Raw genomic sequence first — 22645 nt, 5'->3', positions numbered from 1 at the left:
CACAGCCATCAATCAAACACCAGCCACTTTGACACCTTCACTGTGTGAGAGTGGGTTTTCTCCTTGGAGTTTCTGTCAGATGTTTTTCTGCTCCATCAGTCACTCACTCACACATTGTCTCACTTCCCTTGAAGAAGCCTCTCATGCATATCAGCACAGAGAGAGTCCTCATATGAGCTGAAAATAACTGACCCAAATTAAAAATTCAGACAAATCTAAAAGAAAAAACAAAACGACAAAAGCCTCAGAAAAGTCTCAAGATTGTTTCAAACTGGGGTAAAAAAGAAGCAAATATCAGAGATTTGACAGACGTTTAAAAACTGAGCTTCAGTCAGACTGTTCAGAATAATTTAAACTCACCTTTAAAACAGCTGAAGTAAAGTGGAGATTTAAAGACTAAATTTTCTACAGTAGGATTGTTGTTCTCTAATCTTTCCTGCCGTTCAAATTGTTAACATTTCATAAATGAACGGAGACATGTAAAGAAAATTTGAGTGAAGCTGCTCTGAGTTCAGCTTCACGGTTAAACAGGAAAAATGAACAATGAAACAGATTTTAAGGTGATTTACATCAAGCCAATGGAAATTTATGTCTCCTACAAATGTTCAGACACAGCAATTATAACCTGAACTGATGATACAATATTTAATATTTGATCAGAAACTTACTGCCAACATCAGTCTGGTTCCTCCACCAAAAGTCCACCACAGTGATACAAACTGACTGAGTGGTCGCACAAAAACCTCTCACTGTAGAGAGACACGACTCTTTGACTTTGTCTGACAAAACTAAACCTGCAAGTCCTCACTAAATATTTGATTACATGATTTCTTTTATGGACCAATCACGGCTGTTGATTGGATTCAACTTTTACGTTTAAACACAAAACTGTATTTTTGGATGTTGGCAGAAAACTTCAGGCAAAACAGTCATTTAGGATGTAAAATCAGATGTTTTACTTTCTAGAGAAAAATGTCCGAGTGAAAAAGCAAAATATTGTTTGTGACATTATGAAATACATCGAAAATTGAACTTACTGCCAACATCCAGTCTGGTTCCTCCGCGAGCGTGTACCACAGTGATACAAACTGACTGAGTGGTCGTACAAAAACCTCTCACTATGGAGAGACACGGCTCTTTGACTCTGACAACAACAAACTCATCAAAATCAGTCTCAGTCTGTAAAACACAACTGGTTGATATGAGACTGAACTTTAACAGACTGCCAAAAAAATACCAAAATTAATTGTTTTGTTTCATATTCATGATATTTTTAAATGTGTCTTGAAGTAAAACTGAGTGCTGTAGATGTAAAATCAACCAAAACAGACATTTCTGAAGAAAATCTGTTCAGAGGCAACAAATCCACCTAAAAGGAGTAGTGATACAGTCCTAATCAATACTCTGATAAATTGATTGATCCATTGAAAAACAGCATCATCAGAGTGATCCAGGTCCCTGTTGGAGTCAGTCAGAGCATTTCCATAGAGAGCCACTATGCATCAGCAGCACCACAGAAATCCTGCTCATCAAGAACATGAGTTTGACTTTCGTCCTCACCTGGACTCTGCTCTGCTGGACTCAGGGTGAGGAAAATCCTTTTTCTGTCATGTGAAAATCATTTGGAGTGTATCTGAGTTTCACCCCACCATCTCATATCCAGTGTCTCTTCTCTCTCCTCAGGGTCTGTTGGACAAAACGTCCTGACTCAGCCCGCAGCCAAATCAGTGCAGCTTGGTCAACCTGTCTCTATAGAATGTAAGGCCAGTCCAAAAGTAGCTCAGTACTCTGGACCACAATACTACCTGGCCTGGTACCATCAGAAACACACAACACACAGGTGGTTCATGATGTTCATAGTGTCTCCACCAGTTTCCCTCCTGAACTTCAAACAGTTCCCGTCCCACCTCAACAACCTGAAAGTTTCCTAAATGAAGAGAACAGTTCCAGTGAAGAACTCAATCAGACCATTAAAATCATAGCAACATCTAGCACAGTCGGCTCCACTGATGTCAACCCACAAACCAAATTCACAGTATATGAAACATCAACGTCCCAAGACTGTGTATAAATCTCAGGACAGTGAAGCTCCATATCTGCAATGTAACAAATGTTTTCCGTTGCAGAAACACTGACACTGTCATAAACATAATGTAATCTGAAACAGGAGACTAACACTAAATGTCCCTGAAAATAAATGTGTTGGCAGAGGATCAAATTTAGCTTCGGACACAAACAGCGTAGCAAGATTTTCAGCAAGAGCCGCGATATCTAAGTCTGAGAGGTTAAGTTGCTCCAGCAATGACCGATTTCTTCTTACTTTCTTTCAGGTTCTGTCATTTTTTATGACTAGAATTTATTATGAACAGAAAAATTAACCATCTTTTTTCAACCAGAGTGGAGTCTCAAAATACAATGTTAAAATGAACAGTTATCTATCGTCTGCAGACATGTAAAGAATCAGTTTCATCTGCCATAATATCAATCAACAGCATCATTCAAAGTCTGAACAATGCAGGACCCAGGATGGAGCCTTGTGGAACACCAAAACTTAAACTGATAGTAGGTGGTTCATAATGAACAAATGATCAAAAAACATATCTGCCTGACAGATAAGGACTGAACCAGTTTAACACTGTGACTCAAGCTGGAAAAGGTCTACGGTACATCTATCAGTATATTGAAGCTGGCAGGGTCAGAGGCTGCACTGTATGTTTTTTTTCACTGCGTTCACACATTTTTCTACATATAGAGACCATCTCACAAAACAATCAAAGCACCAATACCACAATGACCCTTCAGTGCTGCAACATTGTCCTACCCAAAGCATACCAGTGTCAGTTAGCAACAGCTGTGTTCAGCCAGTGACTTTCTCAGTAAAGGGTTCTGATATTCTCATAACTATACTAATAAGCTGCAGGTGTAAGCCTCCAATAGGCTGAGTATAGGATGGTTTGGGATATTCAAGACTGAAGTTTCAAAGACAAATGTTTTTTATTCTGAATATAAATCAAGTCTAACATAAACATTTTGACAGTTGTGTTTTATATTGTCAGAAGATTTTGAAAAAGTGTGTTCAATGTATTGGTACCAGTACTTTTCTAACAAATATTTCCACTTTACTAACAAGTATTTTGGTTTGAATAGTCACGTTTGGTTCAACTGAAAAAAATTGAAAGAGTGTAAAGGATAATTTCGTTCTCCAGGTTCAAACTCACGTCTTTAAGTTTTTCAGGGTTGTCTCAGTGCTGTGGTACGTGAAGGAGCTGGAGTTAACTTCATGTAATATGCATTCAGTTACTTAAAAGCTACTTCAATCTTTAAATACCTCAGTGTGGATGATTTTTAAGTGTAATGTGAGGCAGGTTTCTTACCCTACTGATGTTGTGTGTGCATTGTTTTCATTCTAGCAAGGCTGGTTTTACGCTGCAGTCTTGACCAGAATTCTGACTGTTTCCTCTGAAAGAGGCCTTTATTTGACAAATAGAGAGAATTATTTTAAACAGAAGGATTTAATATCAATGACTACACACCAGCCTGAGTTTCCGTTAACCTGAAGATCACCACGTGTTATGTCATGCTGCAGTGTCTGCTCTGCAAACCTGTTTAAATGTCATTTGTGGAAGAAATGACGAGGTGTCATCAGAGGTCTAAAGTCACATGTCAGAGACAATCATTCAGATCATTTAATGAAGAAATGACTGTTGAGTATTTCGCGGATGAAGACCAGAAGATACCAAACTAACTGAGACAAAGTCAACACTTTTGAGGCAGTGGTAGAGAGCAGTGAGCTAATCCCAGTTTAGGTCTCCCAAAACCACAAAAACAGTATCCCAGAACACAGCTGATACACATGGAAGACCAAAAACACAACATTCCTCGGAGGCAGAGGGGGCGTAATGAAAAAATCTGATTCAGAGTTTCGATTAATCTCCATGAGGATGATTTCAATCATCACTTGTCCCAGCAGTGAGGAGGACACAGCACGACATGTTGAGGACAGCTACAGTTCACTGACTCTGTGCGTTTGCATATGTGTCCTGCCTCTCTGCTCCCAGACCTTAAGAGGCCAGTGTTGATCAGTGGCTGTCCAGGTCTTTCACAGCCACTGACACACTGGCAGCACAATGATGATGTCTCTGACTCTACTGCTGGCCACCCTGGGGCTCCTTGTTCAGGGTGAGACTCTCCTCTGAAAACCTTGCTTCAGGATGCAGCCAGCTTCACCACAATGATGTTCTGCTATGATGGAGAAACACTGAAACAAGCAGCATTGACGTCCTTCCATCTGTTCCTTCATGTTAAAGAAATGATCCTCGTTTCTTCCAAGCTGGATTTGTCTCAATAACCCTTCTCCTCTTTTTCATATTTTCAGATTCATCAGGAGAAATCATCCTGACTCAGTCTCCTGGATCTCAGTCTGTTGTTCCAGGACAAACTGTCTCTATCAAATGTAAAACCAGTTCAGGCGTTAGCAGCTACCTCAGCTGGTACCTTCAGAAACCTGGAGACGCTCCTAAACTCCTGATTTATCAGGCTACAACCCTTCAGTCTGGAGTTTCAGATCGTTTTAGTGGAAGTGGATCTGGGTCTGACTACACTCTGACCGTCAGTAGAGTTCAGGCTGAAGATTCAGGAGTTTACTACTGTCAGCAGGGTTACAGCAGCCCGCTCACACAGTGATACAACGTCGTACAAAAACCTCCCTCAGCTGCAGAGGAACTGATCTGAATCAACAGCTGCACTGAAACCAAAACACTAAAGATGAGAAAAGAAAATAGTGTTCTCAACCTGATTAATTTGAAATATTTTAGTCATGAAAATTATGTATTTAATGTACAGGTTAAGCTGTTAATGATTTATTGACATAGGATTCGAAACAATGAGCTGAAAATCAAAAGGTGAACTTTGTTTATCCATGAGTTTAAATCCATTGATGAATTTATTACAGAGTATGATAACACCTTAAGACTAAAGATGTAAATATTATACATTCTCCTACCATTTGCAGTTAAAACCAAAACATACTCTTTTTTTTTTTAAATAACAAAATCTGATTTCAGCAGTTTTGTATAATTACTACTCATGTCATTATATCATATTCTATTCATGTTGTTTGCTCTGTATTCCAACAAACGTGTTTTATGATTGAAACCAAAAAGGATTTATGGATCATGTGATTCAGTGACACTTTATTTCTTTTCATTTGTCTCTGTGGTTGAGCTCTTCAGTAGAAACAGTGAATAAATATTTCAAGGGTTAAAATTGTAGATTACACCCATTTCATATCTCCTTTTGCTGATGATATATTACATTTTATTTCAGATTTAAACATGGTTTTAGACTTTAGTGGTTTTATTCATACAGATGGTTTTTGAACATGATTTTTTAAGACCTACAACAATAATAGTTTTGCAGTCTACCCATCAACACACTTCGGAAATGAGAAGCGATTGAATGAGTTGTTATTAGCACAACTGTGTGTAACCTGTCATTCTCACAAAGGTTTATTTTTATAGACAAATGTGCCCTGACAATGACAGAGAAATTTTACAGTTATGAAAACAAAATGTGGACTTACACTACTGCTATCACTGGTTTGTAACAGTCAAGCATGAGTGAGAAAGTTTTTTCTAAATATAAATACACTATTAATATAAAGCATATATGGATATAAATTAAGTAATCTCCCACTTTCCCACAATATTGAAACACTCGACAAGCTCGTAAATACTGCTAACATCCAAAAAAGAAACACTTGGATGTCGATCATCTCTTTCCAAGCTGGATTTGTCTGAATAACCCTTCTCTTAATCTCCGTGAGGCTTATTTCAATCATCACTTGTCCCAGCAGTGAGGAGGACACAGCACGACATGTTGAGGACAGCTACAGTTCACTGACTCTGTGCTTTTGCATATGTGTCCTGCCTCTCTGCTCCCAGACCTTAAGAGGCCAGTGTTGATCAGCGGCTGTCCAGGTCTTTCACAGCCACCGACACACAATGCACAGCACAATGATGATGTCTCTGACTCTACTGCTGGCCACCCTGGGCCTCCTTGTTCAGGGTGAGACTCTCCTCTGAAAACTTTGCTTCAGGATGCAGCCAGGTTCACCACAATGATGTTCTGCTATGATGGAGAAACACTGAAACAAGCAGCATTGACGTCCTTCCATCTGTTCCTTCATGTTAAAGAAATGATCCTCGTTTCTTCCAAGCTGGATTTGTCTCAATAACCCTTCTCCTCTTTTTCATATTTTCAGATTCATCAGGAGAAATCATCCTGACTCAGTCTCCTGGATCTCAATCTGTTGTTCCAGGACAAACTGTCTCTATCAAATGTAAAACCAGTTCAGATGCTAGCAGCTACCTCAACTGGTACCTTCAGAAACCTGGAGAAGCTCCTAAACTCCTGATTTATTATGCTACAACCCTTCAGTCTGGAGTTTCAGATCGTTTTAGTGGAAGTGGATCTGGGTCTGATTTCACTCTGACCATCAGTAGAGTTCAGGCTGAAGATTCAGGAGTTTACTACTGTCAGCAGAGTGACAGCAGCCCGCTCACACAGTGATACAACGTCGTACAAAAACCTCCCTCAGCTGCAGAGGAACTGATCTGAATCAACAGCTGCACTGAAACAAAAACAGGAGAGTTTTCATGGAAGAAACAGAAACATTTAATAATAAGCATTTTTAGTCTTTTAATATGTTGTCTTTTGAACAAAAGTGAAAAGATATCAGTTATTATGGAACCTTATTTAAGGACACTCGGTGTAATTTAAATATTTTTCATCAGATCTGACTTAAAAGCTGCTCTGAAACCAAAACACTAAAGATCAGAAAAGAAGAATAGGGTTCTCACCCTGATTAATTTGAAATATTTTAGTCATGAAAATTATGTATTTAATGTACAGGTAACACTGTTAATGATTTATTGACATAGGATTCGAAACAATGAGCTGAAAATCAAAGGTGAATTCTGTTTATTCGTGATTCTAAACCCATTGATGAGTTTATTACAGAGTATGATAACACATTAAGACAAAAGATGTAAATATTATACATTCTCCTACCATTTGCAGTTCAAACCAAAACATACTCTTTTTTGAAAAGAATAACAAAATCTGATTTCAACAGTGTTGTATAATTACTACTCATGTCATTATATCATATTCTATTCATGTTGTTTGCTCTGTATTCCAACAAACGTGTTTTATGATTGAAACCAAAAAGGATTTATGGATCATGTGATTCAGTGACACTTTATTTCTTTTCATTTGTCTCTGTGGTTGAGCTCTTCAGTAGAAACAGTGAATAAATATTTCAAGGGCTAATTGTAGATTATACCCATTTCGTATCTTCTTTAGCTGATGATATACTACTTTTTATTTCAGATTTAAATAAGGTTTTGAGACTTTTGTGTTTTTATTCATACAGATGGTTTTTGAACATTATTTTTTAAGACCTACAACAATAATAGTTTTGCAGTCTACCCATCAACACACTTCAGAAATGAGAAGCGATTGAATGAGTTGTTATTAGCACAACTGTGTGTAACCTGTCATTCTCACAAAGGTTTATTTTTATAGACAAATGTGCCCTGACTATGACAGAGAAATTTTACAGTTATGAAAACAAATTGTGGACTTACACTACTGCTATCACTGGTTTGTAACAGTCAAGCATGAGTGAGAAAGTTTTTTCTAAATATAAATACTATGTTAATATAAAGCATATATGGATATAAATTATGTAATCTCCCACTTTCCCACAATATTGAAAAACTCGACAAGCTTGCAAATACTGCTAACATCCAAAAAAGAAATACTTGGATGTCGTTCATCTCTTTCCAAGCGGGATTTGTCTGAATAACCCTTCTCTTAATCTCCGTGAGGATGATTTCAATCATCACTTGTCCCAGCAGTGAGGAGGACACAGCACGACATGTTGAGGACAGCTACAGTTCACTGACTCTGTGCTTTTGCATATGTGTCCTGCCTCTCTGCTCCCAGACCTTAAGAGGCCAGTGTTGATCAGTGGCTGTCCAGGTCTTTCACAGCCACCGACACACTGGCAGCACAATGATGATGTCTCTGACTCTACTGCTGGCCACCCTGGGGCTCCTTGTTCAGGGTGAGACTCTCCTCTGAAAACTTTGCTTCAGGATGCAGCCAGGTTCACCACAATGATGTTCTGCTATGATGGAGAAACACTGAAACAAGCAGCATTGACGTCCTTCCATCTGTTCCTTCATGTTAAAGAAATTATCCTCGTTTCTTCCAAGCTGGATTTGTCTCAATAACCCTTCTCCTCTTTTTCATATTTTCAGATTCATCAGGAGAAATCATCCTGACTCAGTCTCCTGGATCTCAGTCTGTTGTTCCAGGACAAACTGTCTCTATCAAATGTAAAACCAGTTCAGATGTTAGCAGCTTCCTCAGCTGGTACCTTCAGAAACCTGGAGACGCTCCTAAACTCCTGATTTATGGGGCTACAACCCTTGAGTCTGGAGTTTCAGATCGTTTTAGTGGAAGTGGATCTGGGTCTGACTACACTCTGACCATCAGTAGAGTTCAGGCTGAAGATTCAGGAGTTTACTACTGTCAGCAGAGTATCAGCAGCCCGCTCACACAGTGATACAACGTCGTACAAAAACCTCCCTCAGCTGCAGAGGAACTGATCTGAATCAACAGCTGCACTGAAACCAAAACACTAAAGATCAGAAAAGAAGAATAGGGTTCTCAACCTGATTAATTTGAAATATTTTAGTCATGAAAATTATGTATTTAATGTACAGGTTAAGCTGTTAATGATTTTATTGACATAGGATTCGAAACAATGAGCTGAAAATCAAAAGGTGAACTTTGTTTATCCATGAGTTTAAATCCATTGATGAATTTATTACAGAGTATGATAACACCTTAAGACTAAAGATGTAAATATTATACATTCTCCTACCATTTGCAGTTCAAACCAAAACATACTCTTTTTTTAAAAAATAACAAAATCTGATTTCAACAGTTTTGTATAATTACTACTCATGTCATTATATCATATTCTATTCATGTTGTTTGCTCTGTATTCCAACAAACGTGTTTTATGATTGAAACCAAAAAGGATTTATGGATCATGTGATTCAGTGACACTTTATTTCTTTTCATTTGTCTCTGTGGTTGAGCTCTTCAGTAGAAACAGTGAATAAATATTTCAAGGGTTAAAATTGTAGATTACACCCATTTCATATCTCCTTTTGCTGATGATATACTACCTTTTATTTCAGATTTAAACATGGTTTTGAGACTTTTGTCGTTTTATTCATACAGATGGTTTTTGAACATTATTTTTTAAGACCTACAACAATAATAGTTTTACAGTCTACCCATCAACACACTTCGGAAATGAGAAGTGATTGAATGAGTTGTTATTAGCACAACTGTGTGTAACCTGTCATTCTCACAAAGGTTTATTTTTATAGACAAATGTGCCCTGACAATGACAGAGAAATTTTACAGTTATGAAAACAAAATGTGGACTTACACTACTGCTATCACTGGTTTGTAACAGTCAAGCATGAGTGAGAAAGTTTTTTCTGCATATAAATACTCTATTAATATAAAGCATATATGGATATAAATTAAGTAATCTCCCACTTTCCCACAATATTGAAACACTTGACAAGCTCGTAAATACTGCTAACATCCAAAAAAGAAATACTTGGATGTCGATGTCTCTCTCTTTCCAAGCGGGATTTGTCTGAATAACCCTTCTCTTAATCTCCATGAGGATGATTTCAATCATCACTTGTCCCAGCAGTGAGGAGGACACAGCACGACATGTTGAGGACAGCTACAGTTCACTGACTCTGTGCTTTTGCATATGTGTCCTGCCTCTCTGCTCCCAGACCTTAAGAGGCCAGTGTTGATCAGTGGCTGTCCAGGTCTTTCACAGCCACTGACACACTGGCAGCACAATGATGATGTGTCTGACTCTACTGCTGGCCACCCTGGGGCTCCTTGTTCAGGGTGAGACTCTCCTCTGAAAACTTTGCTTCAGGATGCAGCCAGATTCACCACAATGATGTTCTGCTATGATGGAGAAACACTGAAACAAGCAGCATTGACGTCCTTCCATCTGTTCCTTCATGTTAAAGAAATGATCCTCGTTTCTTCCAAGCTGGATTTGTCTCAATAACCCTTCTCCTCTTTTTCATATTTTCAGATTCATCAGGAGAAATCATCCTGACTCAGTCTCCTGGATCTCAGTCTGTTGTTCCAGGACAAACTGTCTCTATCAAATGTAAAACCAGTTCAGGCGTTAGCAGCTACCTCCACTGGTACCTTCAGAAACCTGGAGACGCTCCTAAACTCCTGATTTATCTTGCTAGAAACCTTCAGTCTGGAGTTTCAGATCGTTTTAGTGGAAGTGGATCTGGGTCTGACTTCACTCTGACCATCAGTAGAGTCCAGGCTGAAGATTCAGGAGTTTACTACTGTCAGAAGAGTAATAGCTTCCCGTTCACACAGTAATACAACGTCGTACAAAAACCTCCCACAGCTGCAGAGGAACTGATCTGAATCAACAGCTGCAATGAAACTAAAACAGCAAAAGTTTTACTAAAGAAAATGTTGCAAATAATGATCAACATTTAATATTTTATCACTAAATGTTCAGTATTTGACCAGAAAGTTGTACTTTTAATACTTCCATTAAAATAGGCTTGGAACCATTCTGCTGAACATCAAAGCTAACCTCAGTTAAAGTATGACAATGGAAACTAAAACAGTAAATATTATTTACTTAATGATTTTATCTCCTACCCTTTTTTCTTTAATCGCAAACATATTCATTAATGAAATAAATTACAAAATCTTACAGGAATGAGATCCAATTTCCTTCATGTAAAACTGTTCATTATTCCACTGTAACATATTTTATTCATGCTGTGTGCTCTGTATTCAGAAGGACAAACGTATTTTATGATTGAAATCAAAAAATATTTATGGATTAATTAATTCACTAACAATTCCATTCTTTCCTGTTTTCACCTCGTTGAGTTTTCTTTGTGGTTGAACTCTTCAGTGGAAGTTGCATGCAAATATTTCCAAGGTTAGAATGACACATCACACTCATTTCATACCTGTTTACGCTGATGATATACTGCTCTTGGTTTCAGATTTAGGAAATATATTTGGGACTTTTTTGTTTAAAGGATTTTGAGAATTCTTTGGATGCACAGAATAACAGCGTCAGAGTTCTACCATTAACACCCTGCAGTAATAATAAATGACTGGATTATACTTCATTGAAATGTTACCGGGTGTCTACCATCACTGGTTCTGAGTTCCGACTGAGTTCATACTCTTTACTCTCTTAATATACAGCATATATGGATATACATTATATTATGTAGTCTGACACTTTCTTTCTAAAGTCATCATGGAGAAATTACAATATTTTTATCAACTCAGTTTTCATCTGGTTGTAATTCACTCTCCGTGACACTTTTCAAATAATAAAGATGAAAATGACTGATGTGATGAAAAGACTTTTATTATCTAGAAAAACAGAAACATTATTGAAACGCTCGACAAGCTCGTAAATACTGCTACTGAAACAAGTGAAATAAAAGAGAGAGAGACAGTGTTACAGAGAGCAGGGGGGGTGCAGTAGCAGAGTAAAACCAGTAGCAGAGTCCCAGGGAGTCGGGTCAGGACTGGGAACACTGGTCTCTCCTCAGCGTCTCTGAGACCAGAGTCTGGGAGCCCTGGGTGGCCTCACAGGTCACAGAGCCCACCTTGCTCCACTGGTCTGCAGTGAGCGTCAGGTGCTGCTCCAGCTGTGGCGGCCGTCCTTGTCCAGCACCCCGGGGCTGCTGCTCTCCTCCCAGCTGCTGCTGCTGCTTCTGCCTCTGCCGTCCACCTTCCAGGCCAGATTCCAGTCTGAGGGGAAGCCCTTGTTGGCCAGGCAAATGAGCGTGGCCTTCCCCCGCTGCAGCTCCTCGCTGGAGGGGGGCAGCACGCTCAGGGTGGGACGGGCATCACCTAGGAGACACCAATCAGCTTAGAGGACAGGGACCAAACAGCTATCAATCAAACACCAGCCACTTTGACACCTTCACTGTGTGAGAGTGAGTTTTCTCCTTTAAGGAGTTTCTGTCAGATGTTTTTTCTGCTCCATCAGTCACTCACTCACACATTGTCTCACTTCCCTTGAAGAAGCCTCTCATGCATATCAGCACAGAGAGAGTCCTCATATGAGCTGAAAAATAACTGACGGCCAAATTAAAAATTCAGACAAATCTAAAAGAAAAAACAAAACGACAAAAGCCTCAGAAAAGTCTCAAGATTGTTTCAAACTGGGGTAAAAAGAAGCAAACAGCAGTGATTTGACAGACGATTAAAAACTGAGCTTCAGTCAGACTGTTCAGAATAATTTGAACTCACCTTTAAAACAGCTGAAGAAAAGTGGAGATTTAAAGACTAAATTTTCTACAGTAGGATTGTTGTTCTCTAACCTTTCCTGCCGTTCAAATTATTTGCTTTTCACAAATGAACGGAGACATGTAAAGAAAATTTGAGTGAAGCTGCTCTGAGTTCAGCTTCACGGTTAAACAGGAGAAATGACCAATGAAACAGAGATTTTAAGGTGATTTACATCAAGCCAATGGAAATTTATGTCTCCTACAAATGTTCAGACACAGCAATTATAACCTGAACTGATGATACAATATTTAATATTCGATCAGAAACTTACTGCCAACATCCAGTCTGGTTCCTCCACCAAAAGTCCACCACAGTGATACAAACTGACTGAGTGGTCGCACAAAAACCTCTCACTGTAGAGAGACACGACTCTTTGACTTTGTCTGACAAAACTAAACCTGCAAGTCCTCAAGTTTCCCTCATCTAAACTTCTGATTACATGATTTCTTTTATGGACCGATCACGGCTGTTGATTGGATTTAACTTTTACCTTTTAAACACAAAACTGTATTTTTGGATGTTGGCAGAAAACTTCAGGCAAAAACGTCATTTAGGATGTAAAATCAGATGTTTTACTTTCTAGAGAAAAATGTACGAGTGAAAAGCAAAATATTGTTTGTGACATTATAAAATACATCGAAAATTGAACTTACTGCCAACATCCAGTCTGGTTCCTCCACCGAACGTGTACCACAGTGATACAAACTGACTGAGTGGTCGTACAAAAACCTCTCACTATGGAGAGACACGGCTCTTTGACTCTGAAAACAACAAACTCATCAAAATCAGTCTCAGTCTGTAAAACACAACTGGTTGATATGAGACTGAACTTTAACAGACTGCCAAAAAAATACCAAAATTAATTGTTTTGTTTCATATTCATGATATTTTAAATGTGTCTTGAACTAAAACTGAGTGCTGTAGATGTAAAATCAACCAAAACAGACAGAACATCTATCAGTATATTGAAGCTGGCAGGGTCAGAGGCTGCACTGTATGTTTTTTTTCACTGCGTTCACACATTTTTCTACATATAGAGACCATCTCACAAAACAATCAAAGCACCAATACCACAATGACCCTTCAGTGCTGCAACATTGTCCTACCCAGCCAAAATACCAGTGTCAGTTATCAACAGCTGTGTTCAGCCAGTGACTTTCTCAGTAAAGGGTTCTGATATTCTCATAACTATACTAATAAGCTGCAGGTGTAAGCCTCCAATAGGCTGAGTATAGAAGGTTTGGGATATTCAAGACTGAAGTTTCAAAAGACAAATGTTTATTCTGAATGTAAATCAAGTTCCAACATAAACATTTTGACAGTTGTGTTTTATATTGTCAGAAGATTTTGAAAAGTGTGTTCAATGTATTGATACCAGTACTTTTCTAACAAATATTTCCACTTTACTAACAAGTATTTTGGTTTGGAATAGTCACGTTTGGTTCAACTGAAAAAAAATTGAGAAAGAGTGTAAAGGATAATTTCTCGTTCTCCAGGTTCAATCTCACGTCTTTAACCGCTTTTCCAAGGGTTTTCTCAGTGCTGTGGTACGTGAAGGAGCTGGAGTTAACTTCATGTAATATGCAGTCAGTTACTTAAGAACTACTTCTTCAATCTTAAATACCTCAGTGTGGATGATTTGAAGTGTAATGTGAGGCAGGTTTCTTACCCTACTGATGTTGTCTGCATTGTTTTCATTCTAGCAAGGCTGGTTTTATGCTGCAGTCTTGACCAGAATTCTGACTGTTTCCTCTGAATGAGGCCTTTATTTGACAGATACAGAGAATTATTTTAAAAGAAAGGATTTAATTTCAATGACTACACACCAGCCTGAGTTTCCGTTAACCTGAAGATCACCACGTGTTATGTCATGCTGCAGTGTCTACTCTGCAAACCTATTTAAATGTCTTTTGAGGAAGAAATGACGAAGTGTCATCAGAGGTCTAAAGTCACATGTCAGAGACAATCATTCAGATCATTTAATGAAGAAATGACTGTTGAGTATTTCGCAGATGAAGACCTGCAGATACCAAAGTAACTGAGACAAAGTCAACACTTTTGAGGCAGTGGTAGAGAGCAGTGAGCTAATCCCAGTTTAGGTCTCCCAAAACCACAAAAACCAGTATCCCAGAACACAGCTGATACACATGGAAGACCAAACACACAACATTCCTCGGAGGCAGAGGGAGCGTATTGAAAAAATCTGATTCAGAATTTCTCTTATTCACCATGAGGATGATTTCAATCATCACTTGTCCCAGCAGTGAGGAGGACACAGCACAACATGTTGAGGACAGCTACAGTTCACTAACTATTTGCTTTTGCATATGTGTCCTGCCTCTCTGCTCCCAGACCTTAAGAGGCCAGTGTTGATCAGTGGCTGTCCAGGTCTTTCACAGCCACTGACACACTGGCAGCACAATGATGATGTGTCTGACTCTACTGCTGGCAACCCTGGGGCTCCTTGTTCAGGGTGAGACTCTCCTCTGAAAACCATGCTTCAGGATGCAGCCAGGTTCACCACAATGATGTTCTGCTATGATGGAGAAACACTGAAAAAAGCAGCATTGACCTCCTTCCATCTGTTCCTTCATGTTAAAGAAATGATCCTCGTTTCTTCCAAGCTGGATTTGTCTCAATAACCCTTCTCCTCTTTTTCATATTTTCAGATTCATCAGGAGAAATCATCCTGACTCAGTCTCCTGGATCTCAGTCTGTTGTTCCAGGACAAACTGTCTCTATCAAATGTAAAACCAGTTCAGATGTTAGCGACCTCCTCAGCTGGTACCTTCAGAAACCTGGAGAAGCTCCTAAACTCCTGATTTATTTTGCTACAACCCTTCAGTCTGGAGTTTCAGATCGTTTTAGTGGAAGTGGATCTGGGTCTGACTACACTCTGACCATCAGTAGAGTTCAGGCTGAAGATTCAGGAGTTTACTACTGTCAGCAGGGTTACAGCTTCCCGCTCACACAGTGATACAACGCCGTACAAAAACCTCCCTCAGCTGCAGAGGAACTGATCTGAATCAACAGCTGCACTGAAACAAAAACAGTAGAGTTTTCATGGAAGAAACAGAAACATTTAATAATAAGCATTTTTAGTCTTTTAATATGTTGTCTTTTGAACAAAAGTGAAAAGATTTCAGTTATTATGGAACCTTATTTAAGGACACTCGGTGTAATTTGAATATGTTTTATCAGTTCTGACTTAAAAGCTGCACTGAAACCAAAACACTAAAGATCAGAAAAGAAAATAGGGCTCTCAACCATATTAATTTGAAATATTTTAGTCATGAAAATTATGTATTTAATGTACAGGTTAAGCTGTTAATGATTTATTGACATAGGATTCGAAACAATGAGCTGAAAATCAAAAGGTGAACTTTGTTTATCCATGAGTTTAAATCCATTGATGAGTTTATTACAGAGTATGATAACACCTTAAGACTAAAGATGTAAATATTATACATTCTCCTACCATTTGCAGTTCAAACCAAAACATATTCTTTTTTGAAAAGAATAACAAAATCTGATTTCAACAGTGTTGTATAATTACTACTCATGTCATTATATCATATTCTATTCATGTTGTTTGCTCTGTATTCCAACAAACGTGTTTTATGATTGAAACCAAAAAGGATTTATGGATCATGTGATTCAGTGACACTTTATTTCTTTTCATTTGTCTCTGTGGTTGAGCTCTTCAGTAGAAACAGTGAATAAATATTTCAAGGGTTAATTGTAGATTACACCCATTTCGTATCTTCTTTAGCTGATGATATACTACTTTTTATTTCAGATTTAAATAAGGTTTTGAGACTTTTGTGTTTTTATTCATACAGATGGTTTTTGAACATTATTTTTTAAGACCTACAAGGATAATAGTTTTACAGTCTAACCATCAACACACTTCAGAAATGAGAAGCGATTGAATGAGTTGTTATTAGCACAACTGTGTGTAACCTGTCATTCTCACAAAGGTTTATTTTTATAGACAAATGTGCCCTGACTATGACAGAGAAATTTTACAGTTATGAAAACAAAATGTGGACTTACACTACTGCTATCACTGGTTTGTAACAGTCAAGCATGAGTGAGAAAGTTTTTTCTAAATATAAATACTATGTTAATATAAAGCATATATGGATATAAATTATGTAATCTCCCACTTTCCCACAATATTGAAACACTCGACAAGCTTGCAAATACTGCTAACATCCAAAAAAGAAATACTTGGATGTCGATCATCTCTTTCCAAGCGGGATTTTTCTGTAGAACCCTTCTCTTAATCTCCGTGAGGATGATTTCAATCATCACTTGTCCCAGCAGTGAGGAGGACGACATGTTGAGGACAGCTACAGTTCACTGACTCTGTGCGTTTGCATATGTGTCCTGCCTCTCTCCTCCCAGAGCTTAAGAGGCCAGTGTTGATCAGTGGCTGTCCAGGTCTTTCACAGCCACCGACACACAATGCACAGCACAATGATGATGTCTCTGACTCTACTGCTGGCCACCCTGGGGCTCCTTGTTCAGGGTGAGACTCTCCTCTGAAAACCATGCTTCAGGATGCAGCCAGGTTCACCACAATGATGTTCTGCTATGATGGAGAAACACTGAAACAAGCAGCATTGACGTCCTTGCATCTGTTCCTTCATTTTAAATAAATGATCGTTGTTTCTTCCAAGCTGGATTTGTCTCAATAACCCTTCTCCTCTTTTTCATATTTTCAGATTCATCAGGAGAAATCATCCTGACTCAGTCTCCTGGATCTCAGTCTGTTGTTCCAGGACAAACTGTCTCTATCAAATGTAAAACCAGTTCAGGTGTTAGCAGCGACCTCAGCTGGTACCTTCAGAAACCTGGAGAAGCTCCTAAACTCCTGATTTATTATGCTACAAACCTTCAGTCTGGAGTTTCAGATCGTTTTAGTGGAAGTGGATCTGGGTCTGACTACACTCTGACCATCAGTAGAGTTCAGGCTGAAGATTCAGGAGTTTACTACTGTCAGCAGGGTGACAGCTACCCGCTCACACAGTGATACAACGTCGTACAAAAACCTCCCTCAGCTGCAGAGGAACTGATCTGAATCAACAGCTGCACTGAAACCAAAGATCTAAAGATCAGAAAAGAAAATAGGGCTCTCAACCTGATTAATTTGAATTATTTTAGTCATGAAAATTATGTATCTAATTTACATTTTACACTGTTAATGATTTATTGACATAAGATTCGAAACAATGAGCTGAAAATCAAAAGGTGAACTTTGTTTATCCATGAGTTTAAATCCTTTGATAGGTTTATTACAGAGTATGATAACTCACTTCACTCTGACCATCAGTAGAGTTCAGGCTGAAGATTCAGGAGTTTACTACTGTCTGCAGGGTAACAGCTTCCCGCTCACACAGTGATACAACGTTGTACAAAAACCTCCCTCAGCTGCAGAGGAACTGATCTGAATCAACAGCTGTACCGAAACTAAAACAGCAAAAGTTTTACTAAAGAAAATGTAGTGAATAATGATCAACATTGAATATTTTACCACTAAATGTTCAGTATTTGACCAGAAAGTTGTACTTTTAATACTTCCATTGAAATTGGCTTTGAACCATTCTGCTGAAAATCAAAGCTAACCTCAGTTAAAGTATGACAATGGAAACTAAAACAGTAAATATTATTTATTGATTGATTTTATCTCCTACCCTTTTTTCTTTAATCGCAAACATATTCATAAATGAAATAAATTACAAAATCTTACAGGAATGAGATCCAATTTCCTTCATGTAAAATTGCTCATTATTCCACTGTAACATATTTTATTCATGCTGTGTGCTCTGTATTCAGAAGGACAAACGTATTTTATGATTGAAATCAAAAAAGATTTTTGGATTAATTAATTCAGTAACAATTTCATTCTTTCCTGTTTTCACCTCGTTGAGTTTTCTTTGTGGTTGAAGTCTTCAGTGGAAGCAGCATGCAAATATTTCCAAGGTTAGAATGACACATCACACTCATTTCATACCTGTTTACGCTGATGATATATTGCTCTTGGTTTCAGATTTAGGAAATATTTTTGGGACTTTTTTGTTTAAAGGATTTTGAGAATTCTTTGGATGCACAGAATAACAGCGTCAGAGTTCTACCATTAACACCCTGCAGTAATAATAAATGACTGGATTATACTTCATTGAAATGTTACCGGGTGTCTACCATCACTGGTTCTGAGTTCCGACTGAGTTCATACTCTACACTCTCTTAATATACAGCATATATGGATATACACTATATTATGTAGTCTGACACTTTCTTTCTAAAGTCATCATGGAGAAATTACAATATTTTTATCAACTCAGTTTTCATCTGGATGTAATTCGCTCACCCTGACACTTTTCAAATAATAAAGATGAAAACGACTGATGTGATGAAAAGACTTTTATTATCTAGAAAAACAGAAACATTATTGAAACGCTCGACAAGCTCGTAAATACTGCTACTGAAACAAGTCAAATAAAAGAGAGAGAGACAGTGTTACAGAGAGCAGGGGGGGAGCAGTAGCAGAGTAAAACCAGTAGCAGAGTCCCAGGGGGTCGGGTCAGGACTGGGAACACTGGTCTCTCCTCAGCGTCTCTGAGACCAGAGTCTGGGAGCCCTGGGTGGCCTCACAGGTCACAGAGCCCACCTTGCTCCACTGGTCTGCAGTGAGCGTCAGGGTGCTGCTCCAGCTGTAGCGGCCGTCCTTGTCCAGCACCCCGGGGCTGCTGCTCTCCTCCCAGCTGCTGCTGCTGCTTCTGCCTCTGCCGTCCACCTTCCAGGCCAGATTCCAGTCTGAGGGGAAGCCCTTGTTGGCCAGGCACATGAGCGTGGCCTTCCCCCGCTGCAGCTCCTCGCTGGAGGGGGGCAGCACGGTCAGGGTGGGACGGGCATCACCTAGGAGACACCAATCAGCTTAGAGGACAGGGACCACACAGCTGTCAATCAAACACCAGCCACTTTGACACCTTCACTGTGTGAGAGTGGGTTTTCTCCTTTAAGGAGTTTCTGTCAGATGTTTTTTCTGCTCCATCAGTCACTCACTCACACATTGTCTCACTTCCCTTGAAGAAGCCTCTCATGCATATCAGCACAGAGAGAGTCCTCATATGAGCTGAAAAATAACTGACGGCCAAATTAAAAATTCAGACAAATCTAAAAGAAAAAACAAAACGACAAAAGCCTCAGAAAAGTCTCAAGATTGTTTCAAACTGGGGTAAAAAGAAGCAAACATCAGAGATTTGACAGACGATTAAAAACTGAGCTTCAGACAGACTGCTCAGAATTATTTGAACTCACCTTTAAAACAGCTGAATTAAAGTGGAGATTTAAAGACTAAATATTCTACAGTAGGATTGTTGTTCTCTAATCTTTCCTGCCGTTCAAATTATTTGCTTTTCACAAATGAACGGAGACATGTAAAGAAAATGTGAGTGAAGCTGCTCTGAGTTCAGCTTCACGGTTCAACAGGAGAAATGACCAATGAAACAGAGATTTTAAGGTGATTTACATCAAGCCAATGGAAATTTATGTCTCCTACAAATGTTCAGACACAGCAATTATAACCTGAACTGATGATACAATATTTAATATTTGATCAGAAACTTACTGCCAACATCCAGTCTGGTTCCTCCACCAAAAGTCCACCACAGTGATACAAACTGACTGAGTGGTCGCACAAAAACCTCTCACTGTAGAGACACGACTCTTTGACTTTGTCTGACAAAACTAAACCTGCAAGTCCTCAAGTTTCCCTCATCTAAACTTCTGATTACATGATTTCTTTTATGGACCGATCACGGCTGTTGATTGGATTTAACTTTTACCTTTTAAACACAAAACTGTATTTTTGGATGTTGGCAGAAAACTTCAGGCAAAAACGTCATTTAGGATGTAAAATCAGATGTTTTACTTTCTAGAGAAAAATGTACGAGTGAAAAGCAAAATATTGTTTGTGACATTATAAAATACATCGAAAATTGAACTTACTGCCAACATCCAGTCTGGTTCCTCCACCGAACGTGTACCACAGTGATACAAACTGACTGAGTGGTCGTACAAAAACCTCTCACTATGGAGAGACACGGCTCTTTGACTCTGAAAACAACAAACTCATCAAAATCAGTCTCAGTCTGTAAAACACAACTGGTTGATATGAGACTGAAATTTAACAGACTGCCAGAAAAATACCAAAATTAATTGTTTTGTTTCATATTCATGATATTTTAAATGTGTCTTGAACTAAAACTGAGTGCTGTAGATGTAAAATCAACCAAAACAGACAGAACATCTATCAGTATATTGAAGCTGGCAGGGTCAGAGGCTGCACTGTATGTTTTTTTTCACTGCGTTCACACATTTTTCTACATATAGAGACCATGTCACAAAACAATCAAAGCACCAACACCACAATGACCCTTCAGTGCTGCAACATTGTCCTACCCAGCCAAAATACCAGTGTCAGTTAGCAACAGCTGTGTTCAGCCCGTGACTTTCTCAGTAAAGGGTTCTGATATTCTCATAACTATACTAATAAGCTGCAGGTGTAAGCCTCCAATAGGCTGAGTATAGACGGTTTGGGATATTCAAGACTGAAGTTTCAAAAGACAAATGTTTTTTATTCTGAATGTAAATCAAGTTCCAACATAAACATTTTGACAGTTGTGTTTTATATTGTCAGAAGATTTTGAAAAGTGTGTTCAATGTATTGGTACCAGTACTTTTCTAACAAATATTTCCACTTTACTAACAAGTATTTTGGTTTGGAATAGCCACGTTTGGTTCAACTGAAAAAAAATTGAGAAAGAGTGTAAAGGATAATTTCTCGTTCTCCAGGTTCAATCTCACGTCTTTAACCGCTTTTCCAAGGGTTTTCTCAGTGCTGTGGTACGTGAAGGAGCTGGAGTTAACTTCATGTAATATGCATTCAGTTACTTAAAAGCTACTTCAATCTTAAATACCTCAGTATGGATGATTTTAAGTGTAATGTGAGGCAGGTTTCTTACCCTACTGATGTTGTGTGCATTGTTTTCATTCTAGCAAGGCTGGTTTTATGCTGCAGTCTTGACCAGAATTCTGACTGTTTCATCTGAAAGAGGCCTTTATTTGACAAATAGAGAGAATTATTTTAAACAAAATGATTTAATTTCAATGACTACACACCAGCCTGAGTTTCCGTTAACCTGAAGATCACCACGTGTTATGTCATGCTGCAGTGTCTGCTCTGCAAACCTGTTTAAATGTCTTTTGAGGAAGAAATGACGAGGTGTCATCAGAGGTCTAAAGTCACATGTCAAGACAATCATTCAGATCATTTAATGAAGAAATGACTGTTGAGTATTTCGCGGATGAAGACCAGAAGATACCAAACTAACTGAGACAAAGTCAACACTTTTGAGGCAGTGGTAGAGAGCAGTGAGCAAATCCCAGTTTAGGTCTCCCAAAACCACAAAAGCTATTATCCCAGAACACAGCTGATACACATGGAAGACCAAACACACGACATTCCTCGGAGGCAGAGGGAGCGTATTGAAAAAATCTGATTCAGAGTTTCGATTAATCTCCATGAGGATGATTTCAATCATCACTTGTCCCAGCAGTGAGGAGGACGACATGTTGAGGACAGCTACAGTTCACTGACTCTGTGCGTTTGCATATGTGTCCTGCCTCTCTGCTCCCAGACCTTAAGAGGCCAGTGTTGATCAGTGGCTGTCCAGGTCTTTCACAGCCACTGACACACTGGCAGCACAATGATGATGTCTCTGACTCTACTGCTGGCCACCCTTGGGCTCCTTGTTCAGGGTGAGACTCTCCTCTGAAAACTTTGCTTCAGGATGCAGCCAGGTTCACCACAATGATGTTCTGCTATGATGGAGAAACACTGAAACAAGCAGCATTGACGTCCTTCCATCTGTTCCTTCAATTTAAAGAAATTATCCTCGTTTCTTCCAAGCTGGATTTGTCTCAATAACCCTTCTCCTCTTTTTCATATTTTCAGATTCATCAGGAGAAATCATCCTGACTCAGTCTCCTGGATCTCAGTCTGTTGTTCCAGGACAAACTGTCTCTATCAAATGTAAAACCAGTTCAGATGTTAGCGACCTCCTCAGCTGGTGCCTTCAGAAACCTGGAGAAGCTC

At 38.9% G+C, this 22645-nt stretch overlaps 1 pseudogene and 7 gene segments (V, D, J or C); 6 read left to right on the top strand and 2 right to left on the bottom strand.

Moving 5' to 3' along the window:
- Positions 1-4098: 4098 nt before the first annotated feature.
- LOC120786061 lies at positions 4099-4683 on the top strand. The segment is given in 2 exon segments: positions 4099-4179; positions 4376-4683. Coding segments are annotated over 2 exon segments (360 nt in total).
- Positions 4684-6002: 1319 nt separating this feature from the next.
- LOC120786058 lies at positions 6003-6650 on the top strand. The segment is given in 2 exon segments: positions 6003-6066; positions 6263-6650. Coding segments are annotated over 2 exon segments (372 nt in total).
- Positions 6651-8058: 1408 nt separating this feature from the next.
- LOC120786060 lies at positions 8059-8966 on the top strand. The segment is given in 2 exon segments: positions 8059-8131; positions 8328-8966. Coding segments are annotated over 2 exon segments (360 nt in total).
- Positions 8967-9941: 975 nt separating this feature from the next.
- On the top strand, positions 9942-10596 carry LOC120786062. The segment is given in 2 exon segments: positions 9942-10020; positions 10217-10596. Coding segments are annotated over 2 exon segments (360 nt in total).
- A 988-nt stretch (positions 10597-11584) lies between these two features.
- LOC120786502 lies at positions 11585-14178 on the bottom strand (annotated as a pseudogene).
- A 693-nt stretch (positions 14179-14871) lies between these two features.
- Positions 14872-15457, top strand: LOC120786063. The segment is given in 2 exon segments: positions 14872-14953; positions 15150-15457. Coding segments are annotated over 2 exon segments (360 nt in total).
- A 1483-nt stretch (positions 15458-16940) lies between these two features.
- On the top strand, positions 16941-17518 carry LOC120786744. The segment is given in 2 exon segments: positions 16941-17014; positions 17211-17518. Coding segments are annotated over 2 exon segments (372 nt in total).
- A 1395-nt stretch (positions 17519-18913) lies between these two features.
- On the bottom strand, positions 18914-22121 carry LOC120786499. The segment is given in 3 exon segments: positions 18914-19404; positions 20497-20552; positions 21988-22121. Coding segments are annotated over 3 exon segments (525 nt in total).
- Between the last annotated feature and the right edge of the window lie 524 nt (positions 22122-22645).

Source organism: Xiphias gladius, chromosome 24 (assembly GCF_016859285.1).
Source record: "Xiphias gladius isolate SHS-SW01 ecotype Sanya breed wild chromosome 24, ASM1685928v1, whole genome shotgun sequence".
NCBI lineage: Eukaryota > Metazoa > Chordata > Actinopteri > Istiophoriformes > Xiphiidae > Xiphias > Xiphias gladius.
Note: the sequence above shows the minus strand (reverse complement) of the source record. Positions and strands in the feature narration are given on the sequence as shown.